The sequence below is a fragment of the Homalodisca vitripennis genome, chromosome 5 (genome assembly GCF_021130785.1).
Source record: "Homalodisca vitripennis isolate AUS2020 chromosome 5, UT_GWSS_2.1, whole genome shotgun sequence".
In the NCBI taxonomy this organism is placed as follows: Eukaryota; Metazoa; Arthropoda; class Insecta; order Hemiptera; family Cicadellidae; genus Homalodisca; species Homalodisca vitripennis.
In genome coordinates, this window is record NC_060211.1 from 38,807,379 (window position 1) to 38,825,264 (window position 17,886).

Here is a 17,886-nt window from a genome sequence, read left to right on the forward strand (position 1 = left end):
TAAAATGTTAATTGTTCTTAAATTGAAGGCAGATGTTCATTAAACATAGTTTTAACTTGTCGTTATGGTTATTTTTTATGGTACCTCTAATTGTAGAATTAATCTGACATGTAAAACTTAGTTTGTGTTTACTAAGAAATTGTCCATTAATAGTTACAATAAAATTAATTATTTAAGTTAACATCTCTTCTAGATAACTTAATTCAACTCTTACCTTAAGGTCACTGCCAGCATTTCTGCTGGTTTAATGCAGTTCCTCATGTTGGTATCCTGTCTACGAAGCTGTGGTGATATCTTTTGGAGCACCTCATCGAAAGTGGAGACAGACATGCGAAAATAGTTGAAGAATTTTTCTTCATCTACTCTTAATTCTAAAAATAGAGTATTGAAGTGTCCTAGTATGTTTATCTTCTGCACTACAACAGGATGTATCCATACACTTCTATTACGTTTCTTTTTACGTCTGTGACGCAGTAAACAAATCACTGCTAATAGTTTACGTCTATCTTCGTCCATGATCAAGCCGAAAATGACGACAAGTGGAATAAAATCTTCCGGATGGGAGTTTGCTCGGATGTAGTGTGCTGTTCCATCAAAATATCGTCCGTCCGGCCAATCGCCCGTCCGGGCAGTCACCCGGACCGTGTGTCCCCGCCTAGATGTGACTGACGTGTCTTTGCTTTCGGTCCGCATCTTTAAGGTTTTCTTGTATTCATTAAAACACCGAATATAACTTAAAAGTGTTAGTCTGGTTATTCTCTTTTTTGTTTTAATTTTCTTGAATTCTTTTCAATTTATAGAGTTATACTTGAAGTTCATTTTCCATTTAATTCTGTATAAGTTAGGTAATTTTGTTAATATTTATAAAGTATAATTAATTGTGTTAATAATTTACCGGGCCTGTATTCAACTATTGTAAATATACCGTATATGACGAGGTTGAGTGGTAGAGAGGGTTTGATAGCCGTAACTCAGCCCTTTTAAGAAAAGCATTTTTCAATTTTTATTTTCAACTATCATTCATATTAGCTGGACAATAGCATCTGTAAATTTACATACTCTACAGCCAAATTGGTGGATTGAAATCATTTTGATTTGTGCAAAAAAGACTGTAGTCTAGCAAGAAATAGACCTTAAAAACTTTCTTTAACACAGAGAGTAATTAAAATGACATCATGATGGCGTTGCGGCAAGTATATGCTGAAACTCTGGATTGAAATTAAAAAGCAAAAATGCTGCAAAAATCAGATTATGTTCAAATATGAATCTTAGTTATAAGCTGACAGCAGAATGATTTTCAACTAATTCGGTTGTTTTTCATTCCCTTGACGAACTTTAAGAGATGAGGTAACATATGTTTTAAATAACACTGAAGGAGGATCCAGAAATGTTGAAGCATGTTGCATAATACAATATTGGAAGAGATGGGTCTTGTGGAGTACGTGGAGTTGAGAGCCGCCAAGAGTCAACGACCGACCTTGGTAAGCGGGGAAGAGATCAATGGCGTGTAGACATGCACCAAACGCACGCACACACGCACTCACTCCCCTCCATCAGGGTGAGGAAGGGTGGAACAAACAAGGTGTGACTTTTGTTACTGCAATGAGGGGATCTATATGATGCTTTTAAAAGTCCATATGAAAGTGGCAAAGTGCTAAACAGGTCTGCGTGACAGCAACACTATAACATAGATGAGTTGAATTATTGGAGACCTTCTGGCGTAGACTGGCACTGTGAAATCTCCATATGGAGCAGTGTCTTCTTGACGGAGCATCGGAGGGTTTTTCATATCCACTCTACACTGTATGCATCTAGGAATTCATATTTAGGTTTCAAAATTATTTTTTTCTTTGCCCTAATGTATCTAAAAATGCAATAGTTTTATTTTTATACTTTACCAAATTATCATACTTGGTACATGGTTAACGCCTCTTAATTAATGATCTCACATTTATCACTACTGTATATACTTTAACTTGACATGATTTCTGTGATCAGGCTGTTTCCTAAAGCGTACAAGCATTAAGTCTGATATCTGAAGAGTAAGGAATATTTGCAGAGCTTGTGCATAATGTAGTAGAATTCGACAAAAGAAACAATTCTATACGATTATTTATTAATAATAACTGGATTCTTAAAAATAATCAATACAGAAAATGCCTAACAAAGTAGATAGCTTCAAATTGTCGAAAAGGTGGCAGCCAGTGATAAATATGCCATATTGATAATTTTGGTCATACTGGTTGTTGGTAGGTTCAGCTTCAGCTAATCACGATGAAGCTCTGCCCCTCTCAACCCAACTGTACCTATGGATGCGTATTATTTAAGTTTCCGTTTATAACTTGACTAAAGGTGGCTTTCCACAACAACGTCGTAATATTTCAAAAATTTAGTGTAACCAACGTTTCGACTCGATGTGAACCAAAAATCATCAGATTTTAGTCATAATACTGACCACGTAACGGCAAGAACAAAGCTACTCGTACTGTTATTCTTGATAGAGAAAAATTTCTCATCACAGTCACGGAGTTAAATCAATGGAGCTCTGGAATTAGTGGAAAAACTGGTTCGATGAGGTTGACCTTAGCTAACTCCTCCCTAGAGTGTTGGCTTCGCCTTTAATTGGTTGCGTAGGTATAGACACACTAGTCCCTTTTTCTGGAAGACTGCAATAATTGAGGTGAAGTCTGAAGTAAAGATAACTTGTTGGTACTCCGTCAAAGGTCTCAAATTTTGAATAATATCTCAATAGAATCGTCAACAATGGAGAATAGCACTCGCTCTGTACATTGAAGACGTTTAATACAAGTGTATTGTGAATTAAGCCAAGGTATTGATTGCATCTCTCTTTAATCAAACTTGTTTTAAACGTTTGGAGTGATAATCTGATGGACAAAAATGGAAGGTTGTAACCAGCATCCAGAGGTTCTAAGAATCCAACGGTTTAGATGTTTGTTTATTTATTTATTTCTTCCAACGGTACATAACCATTTAGCCTATGACTAAAAAAATGACTTCTTTATCTAGGTATAAGAACAACTTAAAATTATGTTTACATACAACATGCAATCAAAACTTCCAGTTTACCAAGACAATCTTAACAAGACTACATTGCAATTGTAACAATGAAAATGGTATTAACAGAACAATCGAATATCAACATGCATAATATCAACAAAACAATAAGATAACAATACAGTAACAACATAACAAAGACTAGTAACAAAATAAATAATTTTAACAAGACAAGAGAATAACAATAACAAGTTACATTACAACAAAGTTCCTGAGTATTAGGACCTATAATTAGTTAACAGTTTGCTATATTTTTTCTTTGAAAGGTGAAAGAGACCCCAGGAAGAAATCCACCTGCCCGGACCACACACCACCATGCCTCAGAATTCTTGCAACGCTACTGTTGAATGCGTAGTTCGTGGGCAGGAATTTGCGGCAGAAAACAGTCCGTGATCTCGTTCCCCTAGGGACGCTCAAATCAACCATTTCCAGGAGAGCAGGGCAGTCCACCAGTCCGTTGATCAGCTTGAACAGGAAGAGAAGATCGAAGATGATGCGCCGATGGTACAGTGACTGCAGGTTAAAACGCTGTTTCAGTTGGAGAACAAGCGTTTCCATATAGGCGTAGCCCAGACGAGCTCCCAGCATCCTCAAAAAACGTGTCTGCACCCTCTTCAAGTCTTCTACGTGGCCCAGTTGGTAAGGGGACCAGATCACAGTTCCATATTCAAGCACTGGTCGCACTATGGATTTATACAAAACCAGCATTGAGTCGTGTGACTTGAAGCCCCTTGTCGATCTTCCAATAAAGCCAAGGAGGGCATATGCCATAGAAGTGATGGACGCAATATGATCAGAAGGACTTAGTGAACTGGTCAAAATAACTCCAAGGTCCCTCAGACGATCAACTCTGTTGAGGGGCACACCACCTATATGGTAGTTAAAGTTGAAAGTTAACGTAGCGCGAGTGAACGAGATAATTTGGGACTTGTTATCTAAAGGATCGTCTACTGGCTATCAAAGGTGCTTTCCCAAGTGTTTCAAACGCTGCCTTTGAATACTGTCCTAACCCTGCTCTCTTGGATATCGTGATACAAACTACTGCTTCACGAGGTACAATCATATTCAACAAGCAGGACACTGCTGGTACTTAGCTGCAGCGTTGTACTCTAAAATTAGCAGGTGAAAAGTTATCTTGTACGTTATTTCTGATCCCATAATTCAAAATATTTCTTTGAGGGACTAAGGACTCGGTTAGGTAGACTCATTTCTTAGTGATCATTTACTGACAGCTAAGAGAAAAGATGGCATGGGGTTTTGAATTGAGAGATCGAGGCCTTGTAAAAAAGCTGATATCTATGGGTCTTTGATCTAGTCTTCAAAGCAGAGGTCTCTACCATGACGGATTATGATTGTGAGAATCTTTCTGTGGTATAGGGAGAAGACAAAGCTTTCACTGATATTTAAGCAGATTTGATGGTGTGTTTAATTCCAAACATGTCTAGGGTTGTTACAGTACTATGCGGGGAAATTATCTCGGTAGGATCTACAACATTACTGTTTATTGGGCTTCAGGCCATGAGGATATCGTGAAAAATGAGAGAGAATAGTGTGGCAATCTTCGGCTCAGCATCAAAGGTGATAGGATCTCACCCGTTCTACGGCCTCAGGCGGATGTGTAGCCTTTAGAACCATCACGAAGTGGATGCACACTGAATACAAGAGAGAATATGAAGAATGTAGCAGAGCTTAAGGATGAGTAAGATTTATTCAACTTCCCATTTAGAGGAATCTGCAGATCTTAATCTTCTTGGATAGTGGAAATAATACAGAGCATAGACGTTCAAGATAATCCTCTGTACTATGAGCGACACAAAAGTGGAGAACACTTGCTTTTAGACTGCTGGTATTTGCCATCTTTGGTACTTAGAATAAAGACTTAGTTGTTTTCAGCGATTTTTGGCACTACTGGAGTTGCTAGGTCCAAGAGTATTTATAATTCCGTGGTGTGCAAAAGTCCATTGAGGTTTAAGTGCTTAGTAGTAGGCCACCAATTAATTATATAAATAGAAAATTTGCTCCAAAATCCAAAATCACTAAAACGGATTGGTGATCTGGGTATTCCATGCTCTTGCTTACAAAACACCCTCAATTTGAGCCAGTCCTCTTATCTTTAAGACCTTTTCCTGTACTCTGATCGAAGTGCTTTTGAAAGATGTTGAAGTGAAATTGACTCAGCAGGTGATCGCTGACTGTAAGCAGCCTCGCAACTCTGAAGAAATAATTCAAACTCGCTAACCATCTACTTGAATAACAATGTCCAAATTTCTATTCCTGTGATTGTGCTAGGCGGATTTAGGATGGCCGAGGAGGTCGATCTTGTGATTTTATTAATGGAAAACAGCAGGAGCTATGGTAAAAAGCTTCAATAACCCTAAGATCTGAAAACCTTAAATTTTAATCCTTTACCGTTTTTCAGGTCATGTGTGAAGAAGAAGAAGGAATAATTGCGGTAGTGGCAGTTTGAAGTTAAATGTAAAACTTAATAGGCCTTATTATTCAAAGAAACGTCATCATATTTTCAACAAGTAGCTTCATTTTCCTCCAGGAGAGATAGGCAATTGGGTGTGATGGGGTACTTATGAGTACTACTTTATTGCGCTATTTGCATAGTGTTGTTATATATAGTCTGTTTTATAAAACTGCAGCTTATATTTTTGGTGATTTTGAGCTACACCCTTATTGTAAATATTCGTTAATTATTCTTAAAAATTAAATTTGGTCAATGCAGACTTTTAGTATTAAATTGGATGGCCTTTTGTCCAAATTTGTATCACGAATAAATTAAATAATGTTCTTTTTAAATAAATACTATTACAATCTCCTGCCAATGTGAAGCTTATTTTGTCGAAACTAGTCGAATAGACTGTAGAGTATAGTGCATGGTATTCCTTGTTTGTATTAGTTAAACAAGAGATCACTCATCCTATATTAGAAATACGGCGAAGATGAGCGCTCTGACTGTACTCTGTGAAGTGAAAGGCTCATATAGTAAATATTTGAACGGTTAGAATCAAAGTTATGTGGTGCAGCCCTAGCGTCCGACCCCAGAACTAATTAAAATAATCCCCCTGGCCCTCCTGGGTTATGATTTACCCAGGAAATGATTTATCTCCTGTGTGCCTAATACTATCATAGGTGTAACTTGTATATTTTTATTGCATATGTAATTGTGTTTTCAAAGTTTAATCAGATAATTTTTAATAATTAATTTTTAAAATACTATTGATTGAATGAATCAATACCTTGCGATTATGTCTGTTTCTGAAATAAACATGCGTGGAAGGTTTGCTATTTGGAAATGAGTTACGCAGGGCAAAACTATTTATGCCCTTAATGGATTATAATTTGTCTACATATTTGTACCTTGTTATAGTTAGAGCCACAGTCTGTACGGCCAGATGTATCGCTTTCGTTAATTCCACTTCAAAAACAAAGAGTGTGTAAACTTGCTGTTAATTGTTTTAAATATATCACTTAGTTAACTGAATGTGGACTTATTGGACTCGATTCTCGCGCACAGGTTACGACCCATGCGAGGATCTTTTTCATACTTAGTTACTATGGATGTTGTGTCTTTTATGGCTGGAAATAAAATGTATTTTCTGTCAAAAAAATCTTCTACTAATAAATCGCTGATTGCTCAATCCATATAAAACAATATTATTTTAATAATCTTTTGAAAGATTAGCTAGTGAAGAGAATTTGTGTTCCTTTCTCAAATAATTAATATAGTTTTAGTACAGCACATCTATGTTAAAAACAAAATTAGCTCATTTTTAGGAATTTGGAAATACATAATCATGATATTAGGTATTCCATACAATACTGAGATATGTGCCAGTGCAGAAATTAATTACCATATGTAGGAAGCCTGTGTAAAAGGATCTAGTCGAGGTTTGTTGTATTGCAGGAACTACGAAGTGGGCTGCCTTACAATATCGGCCGCAACCGAGCTTATCATCCATCTGTCGCCATGTTGGATGTGGGGCTGCCGCTGACAGCTGACAAATGGACAGCTGATGAGAGCGACTCAGTGGTGCCACTCTTGTAAACGTAAATTGTAGTGGTTTTGGTACCATCTAGTTCTAGCATTCCCACCCAACTTTCTGTGAATCAGACATCTTTACATGATGTTTTCAGTATAATAGTACACGCAGCTTTATCTATACATCTTTGATTTATTTTAAATAGACCCTGCATCCATACGGGAATTGTGTGGAAGGAATATTGTTCGATAAAGCGTATTCTGTTCGATGAAACATAGTAGATAATTCTACCATAATAAATCTTGTGTTTAATGTTGTAACCTACCTTAAATATTTTGTAATTACCTAACTTTTATGAATCAAAATGAAAATGTAGGATATCTTTTATTATTGCCAGAGCTTACTCAATTTTACAAGCTTAATACTGTTGTTTATTTGGTACTAGATAACGTGCAGCTACAACGCATATGTAGTGGCATCAGAATTTAGCATTGGTTGCAATTATTTTCATAGATTGTATTCGATAAGGCTGTTTCATAATCAAAGATAATAATCAGAAATTTTCTTTCCCTTTCACCTTCTAACATGTATTATGCGTGTCGTTATAGTAAAGAAACAACTCGAAAACAAAAACTGGTTGTGTTGTGTTCTTTTTTAGGTATGCCAAACAGACGGCGTATTGAGCAGTTGTAAAGACATATTGATGTCAATGTCTTGATATATTACGGCTCACAATTAATAACTTCATCCCACACCAGTATTTGTTCTGAACTTAAACATTTCTAGTTTGTTAGAACTATGAAAGTATTTATTAAGATGGCCTATTTCAGATGAAAGTGTTTGTATCATGCTATTATGATTTATGTGGTATCAATGAATTATATTTACAAAATAAGCTTATCATAAATCTTTGAAGGTCTTCATCAGACATACTAGTTTGCACTTAGCTATTTACTCAGCTTATATTAAGACTTGTATTAATAATAAATAAAGATTACTCATTCAATACTGTGTTAGTACTCTGACGTCTGTATGGATAAATAAAGTTCCAGCCTACTTTTTGAGGGGTAAATAGCTTTATATTCTCTATAACAAAAGGAGGTGAGTCTTTTTATTTTTGTACGTCACGTAATTAAACACTAAATGTTCTTTGACTGTGTATATTTTGTATTGAAGCTTATGGATATTAACTAGTATCAATCAATATATGATTCATGTAGTTTACCGGAACATTCTCCCAAACAATTTAGAACGTTCATTTTGAAGTATTTGTTCCAAACAAAATGTTTTTCAGGTCGGAGACCATACAACATTTTTATAACAAAACAATTGTATGACCATCTTCCAGGCAAATTTATAAAATTTTTAGGGGAAATACTGAGCATCAAATCTCCGCCCTCATTACCAAACTCAGGTCGTGAAGTCACTAATGAAAAATTGGTGCGAAAACTATCCGACTTTGATAATTAATTAATAGACTTTTATCACGATTTCTAAGGATTTACTTTCTAAAACCAAACGTATTTTAAATAAAGTGTGAAGGAAAAGATATTAAATCAAGAATTGTAAAGTTGTTGTTATATTATCCCTTCTTTTAGGCTAAATGTTACAGTAGTTATATTGTAAAATCAATTTATTTTCATTTATGAACCGTCTCTGCTAGTTCCCAAAATATCTCTCAATGTATTTCAAAATATATATTGAAACTATATATATTGGTTGGTTTTAGTTTAGAATTGTATGTAAGATCGGAAGTTTTCAGTTAAGTTTCATGTGAAGTCCGAACCACGAAGATTTTGTACTTGGGCTGTAGTAGTAGCCTACGCTGTGGAATTGCTATTTACTGGCTAGACATGATATTGAAAAAACTCCATGCCCTCCATGCCAGGAGTATAGTACGATGAACGGATCCGGTTTTTTATCAATATAAAAAAAAGATATTCCTCAGTTATCACCATCGATATAATTAACACACAATTCCAACTGTAACTTCTGAACCAGCCTCTCAAAGCAGGCAGGGGGGGGGGTGGCACACCCTTGTTGATGCTAACAAGAACCTCATATATGTAGGGAACGAACCCCACTAACTCCAACAGTCATCTCCCGCAGTCTTGACCTATCGAATTACACTTGCACCCCAGAATATCGATATTGCAGTTAGTGATGTGCTGCTCCTGGACATCCATGAGGTTTCCAAGATTTAAGTGACACATCGGTTGTTGCTGTGCCCAGTGGTAGGTTCAACTGTAAGGTATAAACCAGCCAGAAGTGATTCGCTGGGTTTAATGGGTGGTTTAGGATGCATACGATACCCGCAAAAATATACGCGCGGGAATTCCCCCCCCCCCGGGACATTGTTGAGCTTTAAAAACTCATAAATGTGTTCCGGCTTAAAACAAAGTATTAGGTACAATTTTAATTTTTTTGTTTTTCAAAAACTCGAGTGAGCCTCCCAAGCCCCCCCCCTCCATATAGAAGTCCATGAGTTAACTTTATAAAACTAAATTAAATTAGTATTGAAATATAATAAACTTTATTGCTTTTCTTTGTTTCAAGATGTATATTGTTGTCAATGTTCCCCAATCCTAATTGTTTGTTTAACGGTTATGGTTCCTTTATTATTATGACATTATGCAACTGCAGTGGCGTAACTACAGGGGGGGGGGATGAGGGGGATAGAAACCCCTCCTTCTAGAGCCATAAGGATAACAAAATATTCAAGAAACATCAATTTAACTCGTCTGAAATGCAGCAGTTCAATATTTTACTTTGAATTAGGTCCATGCAATTAGTAAAAATTTGGATGTGTGCAGATTTATTCCAAGGACGTAGCTAGCAAGGGGGTCCAAGGGGCCCGGATTCCCCCCAATTTTTTATTTTTATCATTTACTTTTTAGTAAACATTTATTATTATTTAAATAGTTCAGTATTACATGTACTGCTGAAAGATCGTTCTCAACAAAGAAAATGGTAAATAATTTGTTTAGGAACAAAATGGAGCTTTACTCTCTGTCCACTACGAAAAATATCAGCTGCCTGGATCCTCCCCCATTTTTCTGGATACGTTCTCGATTTATTCCATACAATTCCCCTCCCCCCACTGTGAAGTGGCTCTCAAATCAGATTAACCCCACCCTCCTCCAAATACAAGTCCTAATTACTCCAATAATTGATGCAATTGTATATATTAAATTAATTATTTTACATTCAAACGTATGACTAGACTTGTTATTCGATATGTGATGTATCGATGATTATACTAAACTCTATAAAAACGGGGCCCACTTATCGTTTTCTACCTGTAAAAAGATAAGGTGACTCAGAAACACATTCCAATACAGCGTATCAAAATCCCACATCCAAATACAGTAGATTTAACCAACCCCTTCCATCACAACATGCTCTTATACAACGGTGTTTACGAACTCTCCGATAATATTTTAAGAATTTATTCTTCGTGTCAAGACAAACACAAATTGTGTTATAAACATGGCAAAGAAATGCCTAGTTTACGGTCTGTCTATAAATGTGTGTGTGTTTTTTTTTTTAGATTTTATGTTTTACTTCAGAAACTATTAAGGCTACTCTGCAAATTTGGTCCAATTATTGTTCTTGCAGTCTCAAATTAAGAGAAAAACTAATATTAAATTATATCACTTTTCCAGATGGCGGACGGTTAAACTTTTTAAATTTTGACGCCGTAAACAATATTATGAAAATGTGGACAGTATAATAAAAGTTGCTAAATTTAAATACACACATTTTGACACCTAGTTCATAACAATAGGTCAGTAAACAATGTCGATGTAAACGTTTCGTTGTTGTAATGCACGGTTAATGATTCCGTAAACTTTTAAACAATGAAACCTTTGCGTAGTTTACATCTACATTATTTCTTGATTGATTGTAATTTTTTAGTTGTAAAAAAGTTTATAATTAAATGTATTAACTTGTATTATTCTTTCATTATTTTCATAATCTTGTTAGATTTTACGGTGTTAAGGGTAGTCCAACCGTTCGTTATCAAACTATCTTGTTTGTTTTGTCTTCTAAATGTAGGAATTGACTGCCCTGCTCTCCTTGGATTAGTCAGAATTAAGATCCCTAGGGACGTCCCTTCTATGGCCCTTTTCTCCAGGTCAACTGCCTGAACATCTTATATGGCCAACAGCACGATGTTGAGAACCCAGCGGCACGGCAACCTATTACATGACACCATGTACTCGATTAACTCCCCGCCATGTGTTTTAAGATGTCTCTGGTTCATAGACGGCCACCATATATGCTATTTGTTAACGCTGTCAAGATTTTGTGGTGTTAGTTGTTTAACACTGTCCACTGCCATGATTGCAGTGTGGTCTGTGATTTCTGTCAAGTTATTCATGTCCTCTCCATTTTTATTATTATTGTTATGTTTATAATATGTGATGTTTATTTATTTACATTTTATTGATTTTTAAGAATTCTAGGTGAGGTCTGCATTGTTTATAGCCTACACAAATGTATATAGTTTTTAGTTATGTTGTTTATCTTATTTTATCATCTGTGCTTGTTGTTATGTTATTTATTTATTACTTATAAGGTTAGTTGTGTTAATTAGTTAACGTGGTCCTTAATAAGAAACCCCTTATTTTGTAATTATTGCAAATTGGCTATGCTATTGAAAGTAAAAAAATAAAAATAAAAAATAGGCTACATAACTTGGGCATAGCACTTGGTTCGAACTCTCGGGCGAATTGTAAAAATCATTTCATGTTGTCTAAACTTCGAAACAACAAATAAACGGAAATTTACGAGCAACGAAATCAGATTAGAGGTATCTCTTGTTTCGTTAATTTATAAACAATACACGTCAAATCGACGTCAGGTTACAGCAGTCATTTGTTGGCCGTTGTATTGGACAACTGACAGATGACCACATGATATTGATGAAGCCATCCATCGCTGGGGCTAAATACGGAGGAAATATTGTTTTATATTTATAAATTGTACAAGTAATACAATACTGTCACATTTAGTAAGCTCTTCCCGTACTTTCCACATGTTTTAAATTTGTTCAGGTGATTATTTAAACGATTTCCAACAACGTAAATATAAATGAGCTTTTTATTTCTCGATATAAAATGAGCACAATACAGAATGACGAAGGCTATTAATATCGTAAAATTAGCCGAAATTTGTCCAAACGCCTTCCAGACTGTTGATGCAATGTAGAGACACACCGTTGGTTTGGTATTTGCATACATCCTCTAGTCAGGCGCTCGTTGTTGTAAGAAGGCTTGACTGTTTTACCTGTCAAATTTGATTGTAATAACACTCTTATGAGCAACAGTTATACATGTATAAAATTAATTACTACACACCATAACACGCAATCAATTTGGAATGCGTTTATAACGCATGTACAGTTGGAGATTGTAAAAAGTATCTAGCACAAATAGTTTCTTTGATTGTTTACCTACAAAGGTTTCAGTTTCAAAGTATAATCTCCATCACTATAATATAAAGCTATTAGTTATACTCACTTACTCTGAGACTAAAATATAATTTATCCACTTGCAAATGTAGAAACTTGAAATTTTACAAGCGCCTTAGTTAAAAAATTAATTGGAAAGAACAAAATGATTTATATCATCAATCATAATTTGAAATTTAAGGAAGGTTTTCGAGGTCTCAAAATTGTTTTATCATTGTATAAAATATAAACTTTTTACAGTAAAAAAACTTATTTAAAAATTGTATAAAATGTATTATTTTTAACTTTTATACATAAATTTGTAATTGGATAAAGATGGAATTTATCGATTGATGATACATGTTTTGTCTCTTTAAATATGAGTTGAAATATATAATTTTAGGAAATATCTCACACATGCACTCTCTTCACAGTATCTGAAAATGTTAAACATATAGTAGCGCTGAAATGGTTGACTCTTTTAATTCTCTTATGTTAAAACTGTATGACAAACATGCACCTCTTTTTACCAAGCCAATTAATAAGAAACAACCCGTTCCCTGGATTACCAAGAATATTCTCGGTCTAATGGCCGAAAGAGTCGTTGTGTTTCGCAGAGCTTTGCGCTCTAGAGATGTCAATTTAATGATTCAGTACTGCCATCTTTGTAACCAAATAAAGCAACAAATTAGAAACGCCTGTCTTCAATACATAAGTGGTATGTTTTCAGACAGAAATCAATCGACAACTGCGTTATGGAGTAATGTCAAAAGGCTGGTTTTTGGTAAGCAACTCTCTTCTGCCTCTGATCATATTCCACTTAATGATCTAAAAGAGTATTTTTCATAATTTTCTCAAAAATGCATCAAACCCGTTTAGATGAATTGAGTCAACAAACCTATAATACTCCCTCAGACAGCCAGTTTCGTTTAAACCCAGTATTAGAGATAGATGTCCTTAAAGCAATCAGACGTATACAAACGAATGCTACGGGTTCAGACAACATATCAATCTTATTAGTTAAGAAAATTCTTTTTGCTATTCTCCCTGTCATTACAGCAATTTATAATAAATCTCTCACAACAGGTGTTTTCCCCACACAATGGAAGTCGGCCTTAGTTTATCCACAAAATAAAATGAAATCTCCATCTGAACCCCAAGACTACCGACCAATTAGTATCTTACCAGCTCTTTTGAAAGGCCTTGAGCGAATAGTTCATTATCAAATATCAGATTTCTTGTCTAAAAATAATATTATTAATGTTTTTCAGTCTGGCTTTCATAAAAACCATAGTACAGAAACTGCACTTCTGAAAATAACTGACAACATGCCATTAGCCATGGATCGAAGTCTTTATACTAGTTCTGTTTGATTTCAGCAAGGCCTTCAATACAGTCATTAATAAAATTCTGAAGGAAACAGGATTTTTCCGGACATTTGCCATCGTTCAGTGAAACAAGAAAACAGTAACACTACGTTTCGAGATCTGCAATCTGATCTCTTCTTCAGGTAAAGAACTAACCTAATACATAATTACAAACTAGGTTAAAATAAACAAATCTTACTAAAGCGTTGTGGCACGCCTAAGTCAGGAATCACAAACCTACATGTTGTTGTCAACTTCACTAACACTAAAGACATGCACTTAATACCAAACTATACAAAACACTAATCATTAAAACTAAACTACGGAATACAGGCCACAATACGTCTTCACTCGTCTACTAACCACCTACGACTGACCAGAGGGACTAGCCAATGGCAATAGTGACGGCTGGCTAAAACAAGATGGCGGAAATACAAGGGAAGGGGAACAGGAATATTGTGACTTCACCATATTGTGACTCCGAGAGAAGAAAACACGAGAAAGGGTTTCACAGAAAAGTCAAAAATTGCACACCATTGTTGGTCCGAAGACCATCATATGAATTGGGATGAAGCCTACATAATACATCGGGAACCACATTTCTTCAAAAGGAAATTAATTGAGGCAACATACATTAAATTGGCAGACCAACCAATCAGTCAACCATCAGTCGAGATTAGGCCGCTTTGGTTGCCAATTCTAAAAAATGAACTAAAGAGAAAACCAAAAGTATCAAACGGATCGGATATTTGTAATAAACCAATGCGGAGTCACAATATGGTTTTAAGAAGTTCATCTCGCATGAACCAATAATAACGAAAGGGCCCATTCCTGTTCCCCTACCCTTGTATTTCCGCCATCTTGTTTTAGCCAGCCGTCACTATTGCCATTGGCTAGTCCCTCTGGTCAGTCGTAGGTGGTTAGTAGACGAGTGAAGACGTATTGTGACCTGTATTCCGTAGTTTAGTTTTAATGATTAGTGTTTTGTATAGTTTGGTATTAAGTGCATGTCTTTAGTGTTAGTGAAGTTGACAACAACATGTAGGTTGTGATTCCTGACTTAGGCGTGCCACAACGCTTTAGTAAGATTTGTTTATTTTAACCTAGTTTGTAATTATGTATTAGGTTAGTTCTTTACCTGAAGAAGAGATCAGATTGCAGATCTCGAAACGTAGTGTTACTGTTTTCTTGTTTCACTGAACGATGGCAAATGTCCGGAAAAATCCTGTTTCCTTCACAATCCTTCCATCGTCAAAAATAACCTTTAAACAAAGAATAAAATTCTATTTAAAAAACTTAAAAATTTAGGATTCTCTGACAAAGCTTTAACATGGATAAAATCATATCTAAGGGACAGAAAGCAGTGTGTGTGCAATGACAACTTAATGTCTGATTTTAGAATTGTGACCTATGGAGTTCTGCAAGAATCAATTCTCGGCCCACTACTACTTTTCATTGTGTACATAAATGACATTAACACTGCATTGCAAATTTCACTGTTATGCTGATGACTTACAAATCTACTCACATTTTAACATTATTGGCATAGACAAAATTGTGAAGCGGATGAATGAAGACATACAACGACTTGTTCAATAGGTTTTAAAAAATGGACTTAAGCTTAACCTGTACAAAACCCAACCCATTAAAATGAAAAAATCTTACCACACGTTAAAAGGGTGAAAAGTCTAGGACTAATCATAAGAAACACACTTGGATGGACCGAAGCAGTGGTGTACACATGTAACAGGGTGTTCGCTGCTGTGCACAAACTGAAAAAAATGCAAGGACTTCTACCATTTCACATTAAACTTCTGTTGATCAAATCACTTGAGTTTCCATTTAACTACTACAATTCTGTAATCAATGACATGACTGTAACCCTTAGCACTAAACTGCAAAGAGCACAAAATTACTGCATTCGCTTTCTGTTTGGTTTATGTCAAAGGGATCATGTTACGCCATATTTATTCAGACATCAATTCTTAAATTAGCTGATTCAAGATCAATTTGCATTTTGTTATTGTTGTACTCCATTACTAATTATTAATACAGATTCACCCAAATATTTATCTGAAAATACTTTCAGTTTTTGGCAGGGAGTGGCGCAAGAAAAACTCGGTCTGGTGCACTAAGTCTCAGAATTCCAATAAATACATACAACCACAACCTATAACCAATCCTTCACTGATAATGCCTGTAGATTATGGAACTACTTACCAGATTCTGTCAAACAAATTGAGAGCTGGGAGCGGTTTATGGCAGAGCAGAGACGGAGATGCCTGGACCAGATGATTGTGGCGGGCAGCGGGGCTACTCTGAATCGTGACTGTGTGAATGGAAGATTGTTTTAGTAAGTTTTAGTTAGATAAGCCCTATTTTGTATTATTAAGTTTGTTTTTTTTAAGAGATTAAATGTAAGAAAGAACCATATGGTCCTAATTTTGCCTCAATAAAAAAGTATTTCTATTCTATAGTAATGTAGTACTTTTCCAGTGACAAATGAATAGCTTATGGATTTATAAAGAAATTAGTATATGCATCATCTAATTTGAAAAACATGTTAGATTCTACTCTATATGAATAGCCTAGTTGTGTAGACAATGCTTGATTATATTAGTTTGGAGACATACAGAATATAAGTTGAGGTTGTTGTATGGGTCGGTGGGAGGGGGGGGGAACAATTACTGTAGAACAGTAATTGGAAAATTAAAATTAAAAGGAAGAAAATTAAAAGGAAATTTACAAATGCAGAATACCTCAGTTTGAAACAGGAAGAAGAATAGGTAAATGTCAAGTTCCTCTTCCTCTTCCTCTTAGTGAACTGGAGCTAAATTCAACATTCACATTGATTCAACCTTTCCCACCATAGCTACATTATGTGTATAAAACTTGGTTGCTCCACTGTAATTTAGGATTGTGTTAGAAACATTTTATTGGACCAAATTGTGTACCTGATGAGACAAAGAGAATACCTCTTCACCTAGATTATGTTATATTTTGTAGTCTAAATACCTCTGATGTCAAAACAATGCAGAGTACGTTTTGAGTCCTTCGTCACCGATTTTCTTGGATCTCTTCAGACGAACATAACTCCAGATTCCAGGAGTCAAGTCTGCAATAGCGTCACATTTAAGATGCTGCACTAAGAGGAAGGTGAACTGGAGCTAAATTCAACATTCACATTTAATCAATCCTTCCCACCATAGCTATGTGATATTGCTGTAATGTTTACATAAACATTAATAAATTTAACAAATTCTTACAACACCATTCTAATTAAAGTGATAAAATAAAATACATTGCTTGTTCATCTTAATTTGAAATATCCTCGAATTAATGTTAAAGCCTGAGAGTGCAACAGTCATGTCATTTACTACCGCATCCCAGAATTTAAAGTGAGAAGAAATACTCGTGTCTTTACTTGCGTTATCTTAATATTAAATGGCATCAAAAATCAAACGGTATAATTCTATGGACTCTAGCAAAAACTACGGTATATTGCAAGTTTAATTAACCTGATCAGGCCAACTTAACGATTTGTTCATCAGCAGTCCAAGATTTTTCACCCTATCACCAGTCAAGATCCTGACTCTTGATGGTCAATTTCTTCAGTGATAACAGGAGCTCATAAAAATATTGTTTCTCTGATAGTTCTTTTAATTTATATTATTGAAATAGTCTATTAAAATGATTCTGATATTTATTTAATTATTCCTTTCAATGGCAATGCCATCAATTACAAAACAAATAAAAGAATGTGAATGTCTTCAGTATCAAGATGGTAACAAGGTATTACAGACAATAAAAATAGAACTAATAACAATAATGCATTCTAAAATACTAGAAGAAAAAGAAAAGAACAAAATCCCAACAGCATAATATACTGACAGATACTCAGAACTAGTAATAATATAACAAATTGGAACAGATAAGAAGGTAACTATAAGTTGATAACAAAACATAAATTGGAAATAGTAACAAAATATAATAACAAGGT

At 35.2% G+C, this 17,886-nt stretch overlaps 1 protein-coding gene across 1 annotated transcript; it reads right to left on the bottom strand.

Annotated features, from left to right (window-relative positions):
* Positions 1 to 3,321: 3,321 nt before the first annotated feature.
* On the bottom strand, positions 3,322 to 3,846 carry LOC124363430. Its single transcript, XM_046818680.1, has one exon. It carries the CDS (start codon positions 3,844 to 3,846, stop codon positions 3,322 to 3,324), a length of 525 nt encoding a protein of 174 aa, XP_046674636.1.
* Positions 3,847 to 17,886: the final 14,040 nt, after the last annotated feature.

Bases quoted from the DNA above. Each gene is read 5' to 3' on its own strand.
- LOC124363430 (XM_046818680.1), bottom strand. From the start codon at position 3,846: ATGGCATATGCCCTCCTTGGCTTTATTGGAAGATCGACAAGGGGCTTC.